The 15,907-nt window shown below is 53.4% G+C and overlaps 1 protein-coding gene across 12 annotated transcripts in view; it reads left to right on the top strand.

Moving 5' to 3' along the window:
• CTIF (cap binding complex dependent translation initiation factor) overlaps positions 1–15,907 on the top strand; it is a 303,940-nt gene that overhangs the window by 159,806 nt on the left and 128,227 nt on the right. For all 12 annotated transcript variants that reach the window (XM_082416537.1, XM_082416530.1, XM_082416534.1 and 9 more), the window contains one exon: positions 2,126–2,202. In XM_082416537.1, the coding sequence (XP_082272663.1) occupies positions 2,126–2,202 (77 nt within the window). The remainder of the gene's footprint in view (positions 1–2,125; positions 2,203–15,907) is intronic.

Genomic DNA, 15,907 nt, shown 5'->3' with positions numbered 1-15,907 from the left:
TCACAGTGTGGCTCCAGATCCCAGGCTTTTAACTACGATGATATTTTATATATGTACATACATATGTAGTAATTTGGAGGCGAGAGATGGATGGACACAGCGGTCAGAGCAGTGGCTTCATTAGAAGCCCTGAGGGGTCCCGCGTGCCCCTGGGCCACACTGAGTCCTGGCAGAGAGCTAGGACTCCATGCCGAGGCTGGGTCACCAGGGCAGCTCCCCTCTGCTGCAGCCCTGTGGCCGGGGGTGGGGGGTGGGCAGGCCAGGATGCAGGTCAGAGCCCAGGACTCTGGGGCCCAGACAGGGGAGCCTGGCACCTTCTGAGCTCGTGGAAGGCCAAGTGTCCCGACAGCTCCCTCGGCCCGGCCTCAGAGCTCAGCTCCCCGTCCAGGCTCGGCTTCCTTCCATTGTCTCCACGGGGCACGCCCAGTGTGTTCCTGTGGTGACCTGAGGCCGGAGGGAGGGAAGGGGCCAGCCCGGAGCTGGGTGAGGGTGGGAGAGGGGAAATGAGAGGGGAAGACTTGCTGTTTTTCCTTGTTTGTGTTTTGTATTAAAGAAAGCAAATAATATCCTTTGAGAAAACCATTAAACAAAGCACATCCTAAAGCAGCAGAGGCCCATTGTGCCTGCCCGAGCCAGAATTCATTCATGCCTTCTTGGTCCGATTGTTGCAACCAAGAGACAGGGTGTGAGGGAGGGACTGTCAATATAAATAATATAAATTAAATAAAATAAAATTTGAAATATGCTCTTCCCTCCCTGGACTCAATAGGAGTCTCGGCCAAGCGTCTGAAAGGCCAAGGTCCCCGTGTCCTCCTGAGCCTGTTGTCCTCCCCGTGCCCGCCCCAGGAAGCACCTCAAGACTGGCCGGGCTGCCCATGTCCAGGGCTGCTTAGCCCCGTGGCTGGGGGCTAAGCCCTGAGAAGGCAGCCCAGCAGGACCCTCCGCTAGGAGCCCAGATCCAGAGGGCTGCATGTGCCCTTGCCATGGAGGGGGTCTGGGCTTCTGTCTCCCTGTCTGTAAAGTGCGTGGGGGGCGGGTGCTAAATGGGCTCTCACTGTGCCCTCTCCAGCACACTGGGCCCCGTCACACCCTCTGACCCTGTGCACACCCAGGGCCTTGTGGGCGGCATGGGGGCCATGCTCAGGCTATGGACTCTGCATCAGGACCCATACCCAGGTGTGCCAGGCCCAAGCCAGTTCTCCAGGCCTGAGACCCTCAACCCCTCCCACCTCACCCCAGCCTGCCCATAATGGAATGGCAGTGCTTTCCCATGTCCCACCAGAACACACTTTTCGGGGGGGAGGGAAACGGTAAGAAGAGAGCTGGCCATCAGCCCAACTTCTGCAAATAATTCTGCCTGTGGCCCAGCATTTGCAAGATCAACCCTGCATTATGAATAGAGGGTCTCCCTCCGACCTTGATATAAACATATACATAGTTGTTATCATGATGACAATATGCAAAAGACCATCTTTAGGATTTTCCCCAGTTAAAAGTTTAAAAAAAGCATTTAGCTATTTGCATGTTTCCTCTAAATATACCCCAGGAGTATAAGTAACAAAGATCTTGGGTAAAAATTGCATGAGGCATCCTGGACTAGGATGAGGAGACCTGGGTCCTAGCACATTCCCTCTGCATGAGGCTCAGGATTTGCAAGGAGGCTGCATCTCCTTGGTCCTCTCAACAGCTCAGAGAAGATATTAACATTCCCATTGTGTTAGGAAGCTTGATGTTAGAGGGCCAACTTGTCCTCCATCAGCCAGTGATTCTAGGAGCTAATTCTCTTGCTAATTCTCTGCTAGACCTTGAACTGGCTCATCCACCTCTCTGGACCTGAGTGTTCCCATCTGTAATTTGAGTGACTGGATATGACAAATTCTAGGGACCCCTTTGTGTCCCCACTGTTCTTTGGTTCTATAATTCCAGCGTTGTCATCTGGTGGGAAACTCATTAACTCTAGTGTTCTCCATTTTTCAGCCTGGATTTGGTGGCCAGAGTCTAGCCTTTCCAAACTCTCGATTTCGTTTCATCATAGGTGTTGTTGTAGTTAGTTCAGACCCGGAAGTTCTTTGCTCTCTTTCAGAAGATTTACTGACAATCCTCTCTTCCTCCCCCAAACACACAGGGCTACCACCCGATGCCCCATGAGGTGGAGATTGCGCACACGAAGAAGTTGTTCCGGAGGAGGAGAAATGACCGAAGGTAGGAGACTCTCCGTCGCCAGCTTTGGGTTTTCTCTGCCTCTGCCGGCCCTTCTGGAGCTACAGTCCTGTCCTGTGTTTGGCTTTTCCTGGTCATCAGCCGATGCAACAAGAGGCGACATAGGCTCAGTGGGCTGGTGACCGGGGGCGGCGGCGGCTGCCCGCCTCTTGGTTGGCCCTGGGATTGGATCTATTCAGGAGTCCAGGGCAGGTTTGGCAGTTCAGGAAGAGAAAAGCTCTTTCCACTGACCATGCAGCAACAGTAACGGTCCTCAGGGGACCAGGACCTGCCGACGTGTGTTTTGAGACACAGCCTCCAGGAGGCTCTGGAGCTCACAGTTCCAGGACTGTCTTTCCTCTGCCCTGTCCTGGGAGCTGTCCCTGGCCCATGCTGGGTTCTGCTGTGACAGCGACACGCAGATCAGAACTGCACGTGCTGCTTCTCTTGAATGCCTGGGGGGTTGGGGCTCACTTAAACTAAAGCAGAAACCAGGATCTCCCCTGGCATCCAGCAGAGGGCTGGGTGACAGCAAGGGGCCAGAAAAAGTGCCTGGGGTAGCCCTGGATAGGAACAAACAGCTGATGTTGGGCGTCTGGGAGGCTGAGCCTTTGTTTCCTTAAAGGCTGTCTGACAGGGAAAGGTCTTCAAGGAGCATTCCAAATGGAAGAGTCCGGGTGCAGAACAGTGTTTTAGTATGTGGCCATTTGTGCAAAAGCAGAGTTAGAGTATTTGTTTGTTTGTTTGTTTGTTAGAATGTGCATAGATGATTTCTGGATGGACATGAGAGAGGGAGCAGGGAGGAGGAGAAGGAGGGAAGCGAGGAAGGAAGGGAGGGAGGGACGGAGGGACGGAGGAAGGAAGGCTTCTGCTTGAAGAATTAAAATGAGGTTCTCCTCTACAGGGAATTTCTTCTTAGTTAAAGGTGATGGCTTGTGGTTTTACCTTTAATGAACAGAGCATGTTCTCATCTCAAGAGAGCCAAAAAAAAAGCCCAGTCAACATGCTTCCTCAGAATACTAGAAACGCCTCTTCTTGTGCAGCTTCCTGGAGACTAGGGCTGCCCAGGGTCCCTGATCCCTCCCTCCACACGCGGGCCCTGAACGAGGCGTGTTGGGTGGTGGCCGCAACTCAGGGTGGATGGAGGACCAGGCCCCCGGAATGTCATCAGCCGGTGGATTTAGTGGAACCAAAACAGCCCCAGAGGACAGTGAGTGTACAGCCGTCTGGGAGGAAGGCAGTCCGGGCTTAGAAACCACCAGGCACTTTCTGTAGCGGCGTCAGAAGGCGAAACTGAGCAGGGAGAGTTGGACCAAGCCTATTCCCGGCCTGACCAGAGTGTAGTCATCGCACCGTGTGTGCTGCCTTCTTGCTGTGCAGCTTCACGGAGGCTAATTCCTGATCGCTGGGTTCCCCGCAGAGAGAAGGACTAGGGAGCACCTCCTAAAGGAGGAATGGGGTTCACAGGGACTGGGGAGGTGTCAGGAAGAGCAGAGGCTGGCTGTCGCTCCTCCCCTGCCCTGTGGTCCCCACAGTGTGTGTGGAGGTGCGGGGAGTCCCCGAGCTTCCGTAGGAGAAGTCACCCTGCGGGCCCAGGCAAGGCCAGGCTGCTCTCAGCGTCCAGATCGGCCGCGCCTCCGCTTGTGGGCCAGGTCACCTCACTCAGCAGGAGCCCCTGGACAGTGCAGGTCTCCGGAAAGCGGCGGCGTGACCCAGGAATGTAGGAAAAGGAGCGTGACATGCAGGCACCGGGAAGCCGGCCTTCCGCTGAGCCTCACTTGTGTTAACAAATGCCCAGTTAGGTCAGCACACCTCGCAAAGGATGTGGACCCGGGACTGGGTCCAAAGCAAGGCAATAAAGATGATTAAAGGGATGGAAAGTATGTCCTGTGAGGAGAGGCTAACGGGCCAGGGCCAGGGAAGAGGAGGCTGCAGGGAAAGGACGTGCATGCCAGTAAACTCTTGAAAGATTTATACCGAGCGCCGAGGAGCGGCCGCCCACCTTCCCTGGGACCCGAACTGCAGGAAATCAGCTGAAATGAAAGGAGAGAGCGTTCCTCTGGACCAAAGACGGACTCAAGCAACAAACGTCTTGACCATCAGGGGCTCGGACTCTGCCATTCAGCGTGGCAGACACGCGTTGAGCCTGTGCTGTGGGCCCGTCGGGGCCCCACCTTTACTCACAGTCTGGAATACGGTGCAGGCCAACACTCGGCCGTCACAGAGTCCCCAGGCAATGGGGACTTTCAGGAGAAGAGCAGGCAGCCGGACACTTGAAGGACCTCTTTGTCTGAAAGCAGGCAGCCAGCACCGGGGGCCTCCCGAGTCCTCCTTGGTGGAGCGTGTGACCCTGGCATTTGAGGAACGGCTACAGAATATTATCCAGTCGACCCTAACCTTCCAGCTGATGATAGATAGTCACAGCCTTGCTGAGCCCCAAACCTTTATATTTGACCTTGATAGTTAACACTTTTGTACAGCAGCTTAACCTTGCTAGTAGTGAGGCTTGCATTCCCTGGTGGCAGAGGGGGAGGTGACCAGAATCAGATGTGGTGGCCAAGGGCACAGCCAGCATCTATCTGTGTCATGCCTCTGATCTCTCCCCCTCTGTTGCAAGGGAGAAAAGGTGCTGTTTCCCCTCTTAACAGATGGAATAGCTGAGGCCAGGGACACTAGCCAACATTGCTCAGCTAAGTAGCAGAGCTGAACTCGCCCCTGCTGACTGCAGCTCCAGCCTTTTCGACTCCACAGCCTCAGGTGGACCTTTGACCTAGAAAAAGCCAAGAGCAGGGAGCTGGTGGGTGCATAATTAGGAGGGTGGCTGCAGTGTCACATGAAGGGAGGTGGCCCGCTCCATCCCCCTGGTGTCTCTGAGGCTCTCCCGGAAGGCCTGCAGGGGTCTGTGGCCTTCCATCTGACTGCAGAGGACCTGGTGTCTGATAGCTGCAAACTCTCGGCAGGTTGCTGAACCTGGGGGTCCATGCTACCCCACAGCCTACAGCAGGAATTTCTAAACTGGGCTCTAGAGCCCTAGTCTTGACGGAAGTCTAGATTATATCCTAGTTCCCGGTGGCCTCTTGAGGTCTTGAGTGTGCCCTTACTGCTTTTATTCTCTGATGTCCGAGGCATATGCCGTGGAATTAGATGCCGGATGTGAATGCCACCTTTCTTACTCATTAACTCCATGATTTTGGCAAATTACTCTATACCTTGAAAACTTTATTTCCTCTTCTGTAAAATGGGTTCATTACTTGGGAGGCTTAACCAAGCTCATCCTTGTAAGGCACCGGGAAATGGTCTTAGCACCAGCTAAGATCACAGGGGGATCCGAGGTGCTCAGAAAACACTGTAAGGTGACAGTGGAGTGCAGATGTCTGCGGTGGCGGGGTGCAGAGGCGGGGCTATTGTCCCAAATCCCCATGAGTGCGGGTTTGCTTGAGCCCAGGGAACTTTCCTTGCATCACCTCCAGGGGCAAGGCACCCAGGGTCAATTGTTCCTTCTCAGGGATCAACTTTTAAAGCTTTGCTCCCGCTGTCGGGGCTGGCGGGGAAGGAGGGCCCCTCTAGAGCAGCCATCTGCAGACTCTGCTCCCACATTCTGTGCTCTGCTTCGAGGGCCTCTGTGTCTAAAATTGAGCTATGGGCATCTTTTCCTCATTTTGCAAAAAAAAAAAAAAAAAAGCTTAAGCTCGTGAACAGTTCAAAAGTTTTCTCCTTTAAAATGGTCTCAAAACATGGACAACTGGTAACCACTTGTTTATTTTGCGAAACTAATCGAGGATGTTTGCTGATTTCAGACAAAATTATGCACTTCATGATATGAATGTACTAAATGAGTATTTCACGCATTCCTGAAAGAGCAACATGCCTCCGGTTGCTCTGTCCCCACCCAAGCCAGAGACCTGCCGACTGGAAGGGGGTCCGCTGAGGTTCGTCTTCTGCCCTGAGCTCCTTACCCTCAGGATGCAGGGCAGAGGGGCAAACTCTGGAGGGCTGAGTCCCGGCCATGCTGCTGACCCACTGCCTGTGTTGACCTTGAGTGAGGTTTCACCTCCAGGAGGATGCAGGGGTTTTCTCTACTCCCCCCACCCCTGCTCCATTTGAAGAGATGGACATCTGAGGCCATGAATGAAGGTCATGGTCTGTGCTCCCTGGGAAGCAGAGTCTGGGATGGAGATTATTGGACAGGACACTTGCTAAGGAGTGCCCTTGGGGTCACGGAAAGGGAGGGGAGCAGGATTGGGCAGAGGGAGGAGGTGGGCTGCAGCGCAGTCTGGGTGGGGATTTCTGATTCTACGGGAAGTTCTGAAGTTGGGGTGACCCTTTAGAGTTGTCCCAAGCTGGAGGGAAGGGGCAGGTCTTTGTATCCCTATGTCTGCTCTAGTCATCAGATGGGGAGTGCCTTGACCTTGAGCCGGCGGCTCTCCGCCCCAGACAACTTCTGTAGGGCTGACCGCCGAGGGCTGTCTGCCACAGCGCATCCAGCAGCCAGGGGCGAGTGTGTCATTTCTGAGCAGGGCCCGGGGTGGCACATCACAGCGAACACCACAGTGAAGCACTCTTAACTCTCCAACTAGGATTGATGGGGCAGTGCTCTGTGCTACATTCCATGCTGCAGAGAAACCAGAGAAGTGCCAGGCGTGGTCCCTGGTCTCAAGGGCCTGAGGTAGAGCTTGCACAACTGGCCTCAGAAGCCACCAGAACGTGGTGCACGACTACGTAGCATGCATGTGTTCCCGCGAGGGGGTTCAAAGAAAGGAGCCAGCGAGAGTGGTTACAGAATGCTTCCTGAGGAGGTGGGCATTGAATTAGCTACGAGTCACGAGGGGGATTTGGAAGGGAGATGGGAGGACATTAGGGTGAGACTGTGAAAGCCTCAGTGAAACAGATGTGGGAACCAGGGATTCCCACCGCCCCGGATGTCGCTCCCACAAAACTCCCTAGAAACAGAGCCGGATGGGTGGAGCTCACTGCTGCCACTACCCGCAACTGAACTAAAGAGAAGAGAAAAGCCGGAGCTCCTGGCTCCTGACGGGGCCCAGCCCAGACGTTAGAAGTCCCAGTAGACCCCGCAGGCTCCAGAGCTGGCCTCCTAACAGTGAGAGTGGGGCAGCTAATGGAAGCATTAGGGGTCCATCGCACGATGCCCGTGCGGCTGGGGAGACAGGATAGCCATTCTCCAAATTAATTTGTTTCATTAAGTGAGGTCTCAGAACGGTTAATTTACTCCATGTGCAAAGCAGATTTGAAAAGAAGGAAAGAATGGCACAGTCATCGCCAGCTAGTATCAGATGGCTCTGCTGGGCGAGAGGCAGGAGAGCAAGCTGTCCCCACATCTGAGTGCCACCCCCTCCCTGGGTCCCCAGATGGTGCAGTCGGGCCACAGCCTGGACGCTGCAGGGTGAGCAGAGCCCCCAGCAGCTCTTGCTGCCTCTGTCCTATGATCGACCGTGACAGTGGCTTGCTGTCCTCTAACCGTAGAACCAATTTACAATCTCATTTCTCTGTCTCCTCCTCTGCCACCATGTGCCCAAACCCTCCCTGGGTGCCAGGCTCTTTCCCTGGGGACAACATTAGAGTCAGCCATCAGATTTGATTTTGCCAGCTTTCTGTGACATCATCTAGGTCACTGATGAAAATGAACAGGGCATCTGGAATTAATGGTGATAGGTATGCAATTTTGGGAAGATACTAAAAACCCTGGATTTTGTGATTTAAAAGGGTAGATTTTGTGGTAAGTGAATTATATCTCAAATTTTTTTTTAAGTTTTTTTTTAATGGCTAAGGCAGGTCCCAGGATGGAGTGATGGGGCAAGCCTCTGTTAACACTCCTTAATCTTGGTGTTTGCTGGGTTCCCCAAGTGTATCAGGAGAGTAACCCTTTCAAGGTCGTAGATTTGGTCTGGCCCTGACTTGGTCTGTGTGACTGTGTGCTAGCTATCAGTGGTTACATCTTTTCTTCCAGATCATTGGCTTGGCAGTCTCCTTAGGAGAGATGATATCTATATTTTTCTGATTTTAAAAAATTGGAACGGTATACACATAGCTGCAGTCTCTAGCACTTTGTTCCTCAGAAGTAGTCAGGGGCTATTTATGACCTCACGTGCAAAGCTGTCTTTTTCTGGACCATATTGTTCCATCCCTTGGGCAAGAAGATGAGCACTCAGAGTGCCTGTCTCTCTCCGAGGATTTCCTCCGAGGCCCTCGGCAACGTACTGAGGATGCTTTAGCGGGGTCTACCTTTCCTGGTCCAACACATGTTCTCTGACAGAAGGCGGACCTTTCTCTCAGCGGCCCCCTTAATTCTACATCGTCCTCCCCATCTGCAGACTCATGCTTGCCTCCTCCTTCTCACTCTAAATACAAAAACTTAATTTTAGAATTGTCATTAATGCCTGTTGAGCCCACTCCTCGACACACTCTGACAGCTCTACCCCACCCTTTGATGGCCATCACTGGCTACAGGAGACCCCTCATTCCCTTCTAGAATTCACCTTACCCTCCTCCTCTTCACGCTGCACTCATGGGCAGGGACCCTGGGGGAATGCCAGTGCCACGTTAAAATCTTGTCTCTAAGTCACAGTTGCTTTCTGGAACTTGCCATTCCCTTTAGCACCTCACATCACTCCTGCAGTCATGGACTCCCTCATTGACGAAGATGACTAAGCCCCAGACCTTGCCCACCAGGAACTGATCAGAAATTCATCTAGTTCAGAGCCCAGATCCATCCATCCATCCGCTCCTTCACAGGAGTCGTTAAGGTAGCCCTTTGGGAAGTACAGTCAATCCTCATTACTCGTGGATTCTATATTTGCAAATTTGCCTCTCGTTAAAATGATTTGTTATGTGTGATTTAGTCAATACGGTGCTTTCACAGTCATTCCTGGACACTCCCAGAGTGGTGAAACGCTCGAGTCACCTGACATACACGTTCCCAGCTGAGGTTGGACCAGGAGACCTCTGCCTTCTTGCTCCAGCTCTCATATTGTAAAGTAGTGTCTTTCCGTGGTCTATTTAGTGCCATGTTTTTTGCGTTGATGTGCTTTTCATGGGTGAATTTGCAGTTTAAAATGGCCCCTAAGCATAGCACTGAAGTGCTGTCTTTGTTCCAAAGTACAGGGAGGCTGTGAAGTGCCTTATGGAGAAAATACGTGTGTTAGATGAGCTTCGTTCCGGCCAGAGTGATAGTGCTGTTGGCGGTGAGCTCAGTGTTAATGAATCAACAATATATATTAAATAAGGTGTCCTTAAACCAAAACACACATAAAGTGGGGTTATCTTTGATCAACTGGAGAAAATGTGACCGGAGGCTTGCAGGAACCTAACCCTGTCTTTCTTCTGGGAGCAGTGGTTCGGTGTGCAGTGTAGTTATACAGTTATATAGAGCATGACTTCTGTGAATAATGAAAATGGACTGTGCTTGCCCTTTAAAACAGGGGGAGAGATGCTGAAGATAAAGGACTATGTTGTGAGTGATGGGGTTTTAGGCTGAGTAGTTTATCTTGTCTGAGTGGCGGTAGCAGAGATGGGGGGGATAGAAGGAGGGAGCGGGAGACGCTTCCTCCACGGTTGTTGCCTGGCTTGGGTCGCACTGAGGGGACCGCTGCTTCATTTGCCCTATCCTGGGATGACACCATCCCCAAGCCCTCCAGACAGCTCAGCCCTGAAGTGACCATTATTGTCATCCTGTCATCAGGAGCCCAGGGAACAGTGAGACACATTACACTCCCATTGCCTGCGGTTTGTCTTTATATCGCAGCAAGGAAATTGCCCTCATTAAGTCCCTGCTAAAGATAGATAAGAAAATGGGACAGGCAAACCCCTACCTGGCAGGCAGCCCTGTCAGATTCTAAGCAAAATGAGTCAGATAGGAATTATTTTTAGGCTCCTTCTCCTCCTCCCCCACACCCACCCCCAAGCTCTCTTGGAAGGAAGAGCAGCTCATTTCTTGAAGCCAGATGTCCAGGTCTGTGTTTGATTGACATGAAGGGCCTTGGTATGCCTAGAGAAGACCCTGGCCTTTGTACGAGCCATGACGGCCAGATCATCCTTTGGACAATGCGCGCCTCACCTGGCGCTCATGGGCAGAACAGGCTGCCGAGAGGGCCCTGAAGGCTGGCCGACGACTCACCCTTTCCTGCCCCTCTTTCCTGGCACGTGCTCCGTGCTCAGAAGCTGCTCTCAGCATCACACTTCATGGGAAAGTAAACCAGTCCCTGGGGTCCCTCTCCCGGGGAAGGACCAGCAAGTCCACGGGCCCAGGGCCCACATCCGTGCATGGCCATCTTGTGCCTTTTGGCAGAGCTCCTGGTGCCGGGCCAGCCTGCCCTCCCAGTCTGTGCCCACTGCTGGGAAGCTGAGAGCTGCTGCTTCTTGCTTGCTCTCTGCTCCTCTTTTCAGCTACGGGGGTTCATCCAGACCCCTTAAGCCCTAGACGGCAAAGGAGGGAGACCTGGGGGCAAGGAAGCTGACAGAAAAGGAGGCAAGGGTGCATGCCTAGTGGCTTGGAGAGCAGGAGGGGTGCTAACTAGGGAAGTGGCCATAGAGAGATAAATGCCATCTCCACCGGGTCTGTGCCTGGGACAGGAAATAGAATGGACGCCAGGAACCAGCTACCTGGGTTGGTTTAATTACGCCTCCTCAGATGTCTTAGTCTCTCTTTCTGAAATGCTGGACATTTGGACATTTGGGTTGGCTCACAAATGTTATGCCCAACCCTCTCTCCCCTGCTGGAGCATATGGACACAAGCAACACCGAGGGCCCCAAGTGACCGGGCCTCTGGTGCCAAGTCTGCACAGCCTTTGCCGGGGTCAACCAGCATGGTGGGTACCGGGGCCTAGGCCAGGCTCACTTGGGTTCTGGACCAGTTCATCCCTCACCAGCCAGGGGATCTTGGGGCAATAAGGACCCTTGCCAAGCTCATTCTTCTTACTGTCCCCAAGGACACTGACACGCCCCCTGCAGGGATGCCAGTAGGTGAGGGGTGATGGCAGGTACACGAGAGGGCCCAGTCCCAAGCCCAGCTCTAAGTACAGAAGCATGGGTCCCCTCCTTCCTGACGTTTGCTCCTGGGACCCCTCCATCTTGGGCCGTGTGCAGGGAAGGAAAGAAGATTGGGCCAGCAGTTATGGAGTCTGGGTTTCCATCCTTGTGTGGCCCAAGGCAATTCCCTTACACTGTTGGAGCTAATACTTTCAAATGCATTGGGGTGAGTGCGGGGTTAAAGTTGACAAAGAACCCTCCCCAGGAATATTCCATTCCTTAGCCGTGGGCTGGAAAGACGGAGACACTCCAGAGGCCAGTTGGAGCTTTCAGTGCAAATAACTAGCTCCCCTGTACCTTCATCCCAGCCCATTCACCCTCTCCAGAAAGTTCCAGAAAGCTGGGCCATGTCTGCTGCTCCTGTGTACATCTTTTGGGACCAATCTGGTCTAGGTCTGTACCCTGGGCCGGGTACCCAACCATGCCTGGCTGAGCCTCCGTACTCCCAGCATTCTGGCTACCCGCGTGGGACCACCTTACCCGTAGGGTGGGCTGTGCGTACCGTTGGTTCTAGGGCCTTTTTGATAGGCCCGTGGGCAAGCCTGGCTCACCCTGAGTCCTGCCCGGAAATGACTCAGCGATTTAACAAGCACTTCTAGAATGCTCACCGTGTTCGGGACACACTGAGCCCTTTGCAAATATCAGCTTGTACAATCTTCCCAACAACCCTAGGAAGGAGATACTGTTTTTATTTCCATTTTACAGATGAGGAAAGTAATTTGCACAGAGAAGGGGGGTAACTCCCCCAAAGTCGCAGAGCTGGAAAGTAGCTGAGCCAGACTGCAAACTCAAGCAGCCTGGCTCAGAGCCTGGGCCCCTAACCAGTTCTCTGCTGGAAAACTCTCTGTCCACTGTTCAACATGCTCGGCGTCCCTCTTCTGGGTCCCTCGCCAATTCCTACCTACACCCCCAAGTAAGCCCCTGACTAACTCTGTGCTAGGGGCGATAAAGGCAGCATGGGGCCTCCATTTTCAAAAGGACTGAGGAAGGGGCTAGTGCCTCATTCAAAGGAATGAACAAATGGTGAGATTTCAGACAAGACCCACCCTCTGCCCTCTGCGCCCCTGCACCAAGTTAGTCACACCCGTAGATCCCGTCCCTCGTCCGGATGATTCATGTGTGGACATATTTAGGAAGTTCCTATAATAGCGCAGAGATTTCCCAGGTTGTAGGGGCCCCACTTGGTGAGAGGCCGGAGGAAGGGTGCTGTGAGTTCCAGAACGGTGGGCAGCTCTCGGGAGGGCAGTCTGGAGTGGGAGAACTTCCTCCAGCTGCCATCCCCTAAGTCCCAGGACGGCTGCCCAGGCCACAAGGGTGCCCTTCACTCCCCAAGGCTCCCCAGCAGGGACGGGAGCACAGCTTTTAAAAATACCAAGGAGCCTTCCTGCCTGGGTCAGCATTTACCCTGAGCTCCGAGAGTTATTTCTGAGTCTTCCCAGTAATTTAATTTTAGCCATTTATTCCAATGTGTGTGTTTTGGGGAAAGCCAGGGTGGCCTCTATTATGGTTTGGAGTATTTTGGGGAGGCCCTGGTTTCCAGAAGGGATGCAGGGACTCAATTAGGCAAGACATCAGCGAACAGAATTAAAATAACTCAAGGAGACAGGCCTGCGGGTCCCTGGAGGTGATGCCTCTGCTTAGCCCCTCGGAGGAAATTAAGACCAAGGGGCCCTGCGGGCCCAGTGGGCACCTCTGAGGTGGCAGCTCTCCCAGCACCTGCAGGCATCTCAGGGCCTTTCAAAATGCAGACTGGATGGAGCTGCTGGGTCTTTCCAAGTTGGCCTGGACAGACAGCCCGAGCACCAGGAGCAGACAAGCCCACATCAGTGGCAAGTTCCGGAGCTCCAGCTGGTAGGTAGACAGGCAAACTCACCAGCAATTTAGGGGGGGCTTAAAACTTATGGGCACTAGCCCATTAACATTGCAAGGTTTTTGGAGGAATTGTTCTGGAAGAATGACTAAACAGAGGTCAAATAGACCTTCGGACCCCCCTACCGGCACCAGCCATACCGGACCGCCCCCCACCCCCTGCCCTCCCCCCCCAAGACAGGCCTGCCTCACCCCCGACCTGCCCGCTGCCCCTCTCCCGCCTCCTCCTAATTCACTGTCCTTGCTCACTGCACTTCCTGACCCCAGTCTGCTCTCGGTTCCCTGAACAGGCCAACCTCACCTGTCTGCACCTGACTGGCCCCTCCGCCTGGGCCCTTGCTCACCCGATTCTTGCCTCGCTGGCTTCCTCTCGTATTGCGTTCCCCTGTCACTACCCAAGCTCTTTTTTTTTTTTTAATATATATATATTTTTTTATTAATTTTTTTATTAATTAATTAATTTATGGCTGTGTTGGGTCTTCGTTTCTGTGCGAGGGCTTTCTCCAGTTGCGGCGCAGGCGGGGGCCACTCTTCATCGCAGTGCGCAGGCCTCTCACTATCGTGGCCTCTCTTGTTGCGGAGCACAGGCTCCAGACACGCAGGCTCAGTAGTTGTGGCTCACGGGCTTAGTTGCTCCGTGGCATGTGGGATCTTCCGAGACCAGGGCTCGAACCCATGTCCCCTGCATTGGCAGGCAGACTCTCAACCGCTGCGCCACCAGGGAAGCCCTACCCAAGCTCTTTTTCGTCCTCCCTTGATCCTCTTCCCTGACCTTCCCCATGGTTGCTGGGGTGCATCGGGCCTGGCATGGACTGAAAGAGCTCCCCCTGCCTGGCTCACCTGGAGCAGGTGCGGCAGCTGAGGGATTCGAGGATGGGGCGGGGGATGGGGCGGGGGATGGGGCGGGGGATGGGGCGGGAGCGTGCAGGACATTCACTGGTGCGTGGGAGGGCGAGCCGGCTCCTGAGTCACCTCTCCCGGTGATCGCCGAGCCAGCCAGCGTTACCGCAGCTAACCTCTCCCTCGGGAATATGCTGCCCTTCAGTTGCCTTCAGACTCCTCTCTTCAGCTTAAGGGGAGGATTCTGTGGACAAAGGATCTAATTTCAGGCTTTCCGTTTGTCGGGATTGACACTGAACTTGGGAAAGATGTGTAGACCCAAAGATGAGAAATGTTTTTAGGAAGAAAAATATACTCTATGGGGCTGTGTGCATGTTTGGCCCAGCGTCCTGAGCGGCCACAGCAGACTGGCTCGGTGTGTCAGAGAACAGATGGTCACCCTGAGCAGGAAACCTGGTGCCTCTGAACCGTGAGCCACAGCCGTGGCTCAGACAGGCTGGGCAGGGACCAGGGTGGGACAGGCAGAGGACAGGTTTCTGACTTTGCCCTGATGATCAGAAGGTTGGCACACTCTCGGTCAGGAGTAGGGCTGGGAAGCTGATCACTAGGACCTCTCTAGGCGGGGCCCACAAGGACCAGCTCCTTCCCAAGGAGCCATCCAGTTTCTGTCTCGGGCATCCTTTCCTGGCCAGAGCTCTAGGTCTGTATTTTTACTGTGGTGTTCACTCCGCACACGACTGGGGGAAACCGTCTATACCTCCTCATCCACCCCAGCCCCACTGCTCTCAAGCTGCTCCTCATGTACCCACATTTACCACTCTTGCATCCCATCCTGTGAACTGGGGTGTCAGGAGTCAATCCGGCCTTAATGGGTAACCCAGGGCAGGTCACTTTGCGTTTTCACCAGAGCCTTCAGTGATGACCCAGAGTTAAGAGAGTGGCCTCGTGCTAAGAGCTTGGGGCACAGTGAAAAGCCAGGAGGTGCAGGGAGTAGGTAGGGAGGGTACATGGGTTGTATTTTTTGAGGGCGGGATTTTTAGCTCCTAGAAGCCTAAAACTATCCCACTTTAAGCAAACATCCTTTTTGCCTCTGTGCTCATTTTCTGGAAGTCACATAGCATGAACTGTAGAGCCCAGGTTCCAGCCAAATGTATAGGTGGCCCCTTGGGTGTGCTGACTTGTCTAGACTTGGTTTGGGTCTCATGTGGAGCCTCCAAGGCATGACTTCATCTCTCTGAGGCATGTTTCTCATCTACAAAGTGGGGCATCTGCCTTCTAAGACTGTTTTGCTGTTGCAATGCAGTGATGCTCTGAACACAGGTAAAATATCAAGGGCTCTCAAACATGAGGACTTACTGCCTGTCTGTGTGTGTGGAATACACACATCTGTGTTTATAGCTGTGTGTGTGTGACTATTTTAGGGACCCTGCCAGTCATCACTTCCAGTGATAGTTTGCTGGAAATGGAACTTGGCCTGCACGCTTGTATTGGTTATCTATTGCTGTGTAACAAATTACTCCAAAACTTAGAGCTTCAAACAGCAACTATTTTTTACCTCACACAGTTTCCAAGGGTCAGGAACCCAGGAGCAGTTTAACTGGGTGCTTCTGGCTCGCGGTCTGTCTTGAGATGGCGGGTCAAGCCTGTTGGCAGTGATTGTGATCCTCTGAAGACTTGGTTCAGGTGGGGCTGGAAGATCCACTTCCAAGCTCACTGACGTGGTTGTTGGCAGGCCTTAGTTCCTCACTGGCTGTTGGCCGGAGGCTTCATTTCCTTGCAATGTGGGCCTCCCTGTAGGGTGCTCATGATAGAATGAGTGGAGAGAGAGAGAAAGAGGCTGTCATGTCTTTTGTAACCTAATCTCAGAAGTGACATACCATTCCTTCTGCTCTTCTATTGGTCCCATAGAATAACCCTTGTATGCTGTCAGAAGGGACTACACAGGGTGTGAATGCC

Source organism: Balaenoptera physalus, assembly GCF_965194825.1.
Source record: "Balaenoptera physalus genome assembly, chromosome: 12".
In the NCBI taxonomy this organism is placed as follows: domain Eukaryota; kingdom Metazoa; phylum Chordata; class Mammalia; order Artiodactyla; family Balaenopteridae; genus Balaenoptera; species Balaenoptera physalus.
Note: the sequence above shows the minus strand (reverse complement) of the source record. Positions and strands in the feature narration are given on the sequence as shown.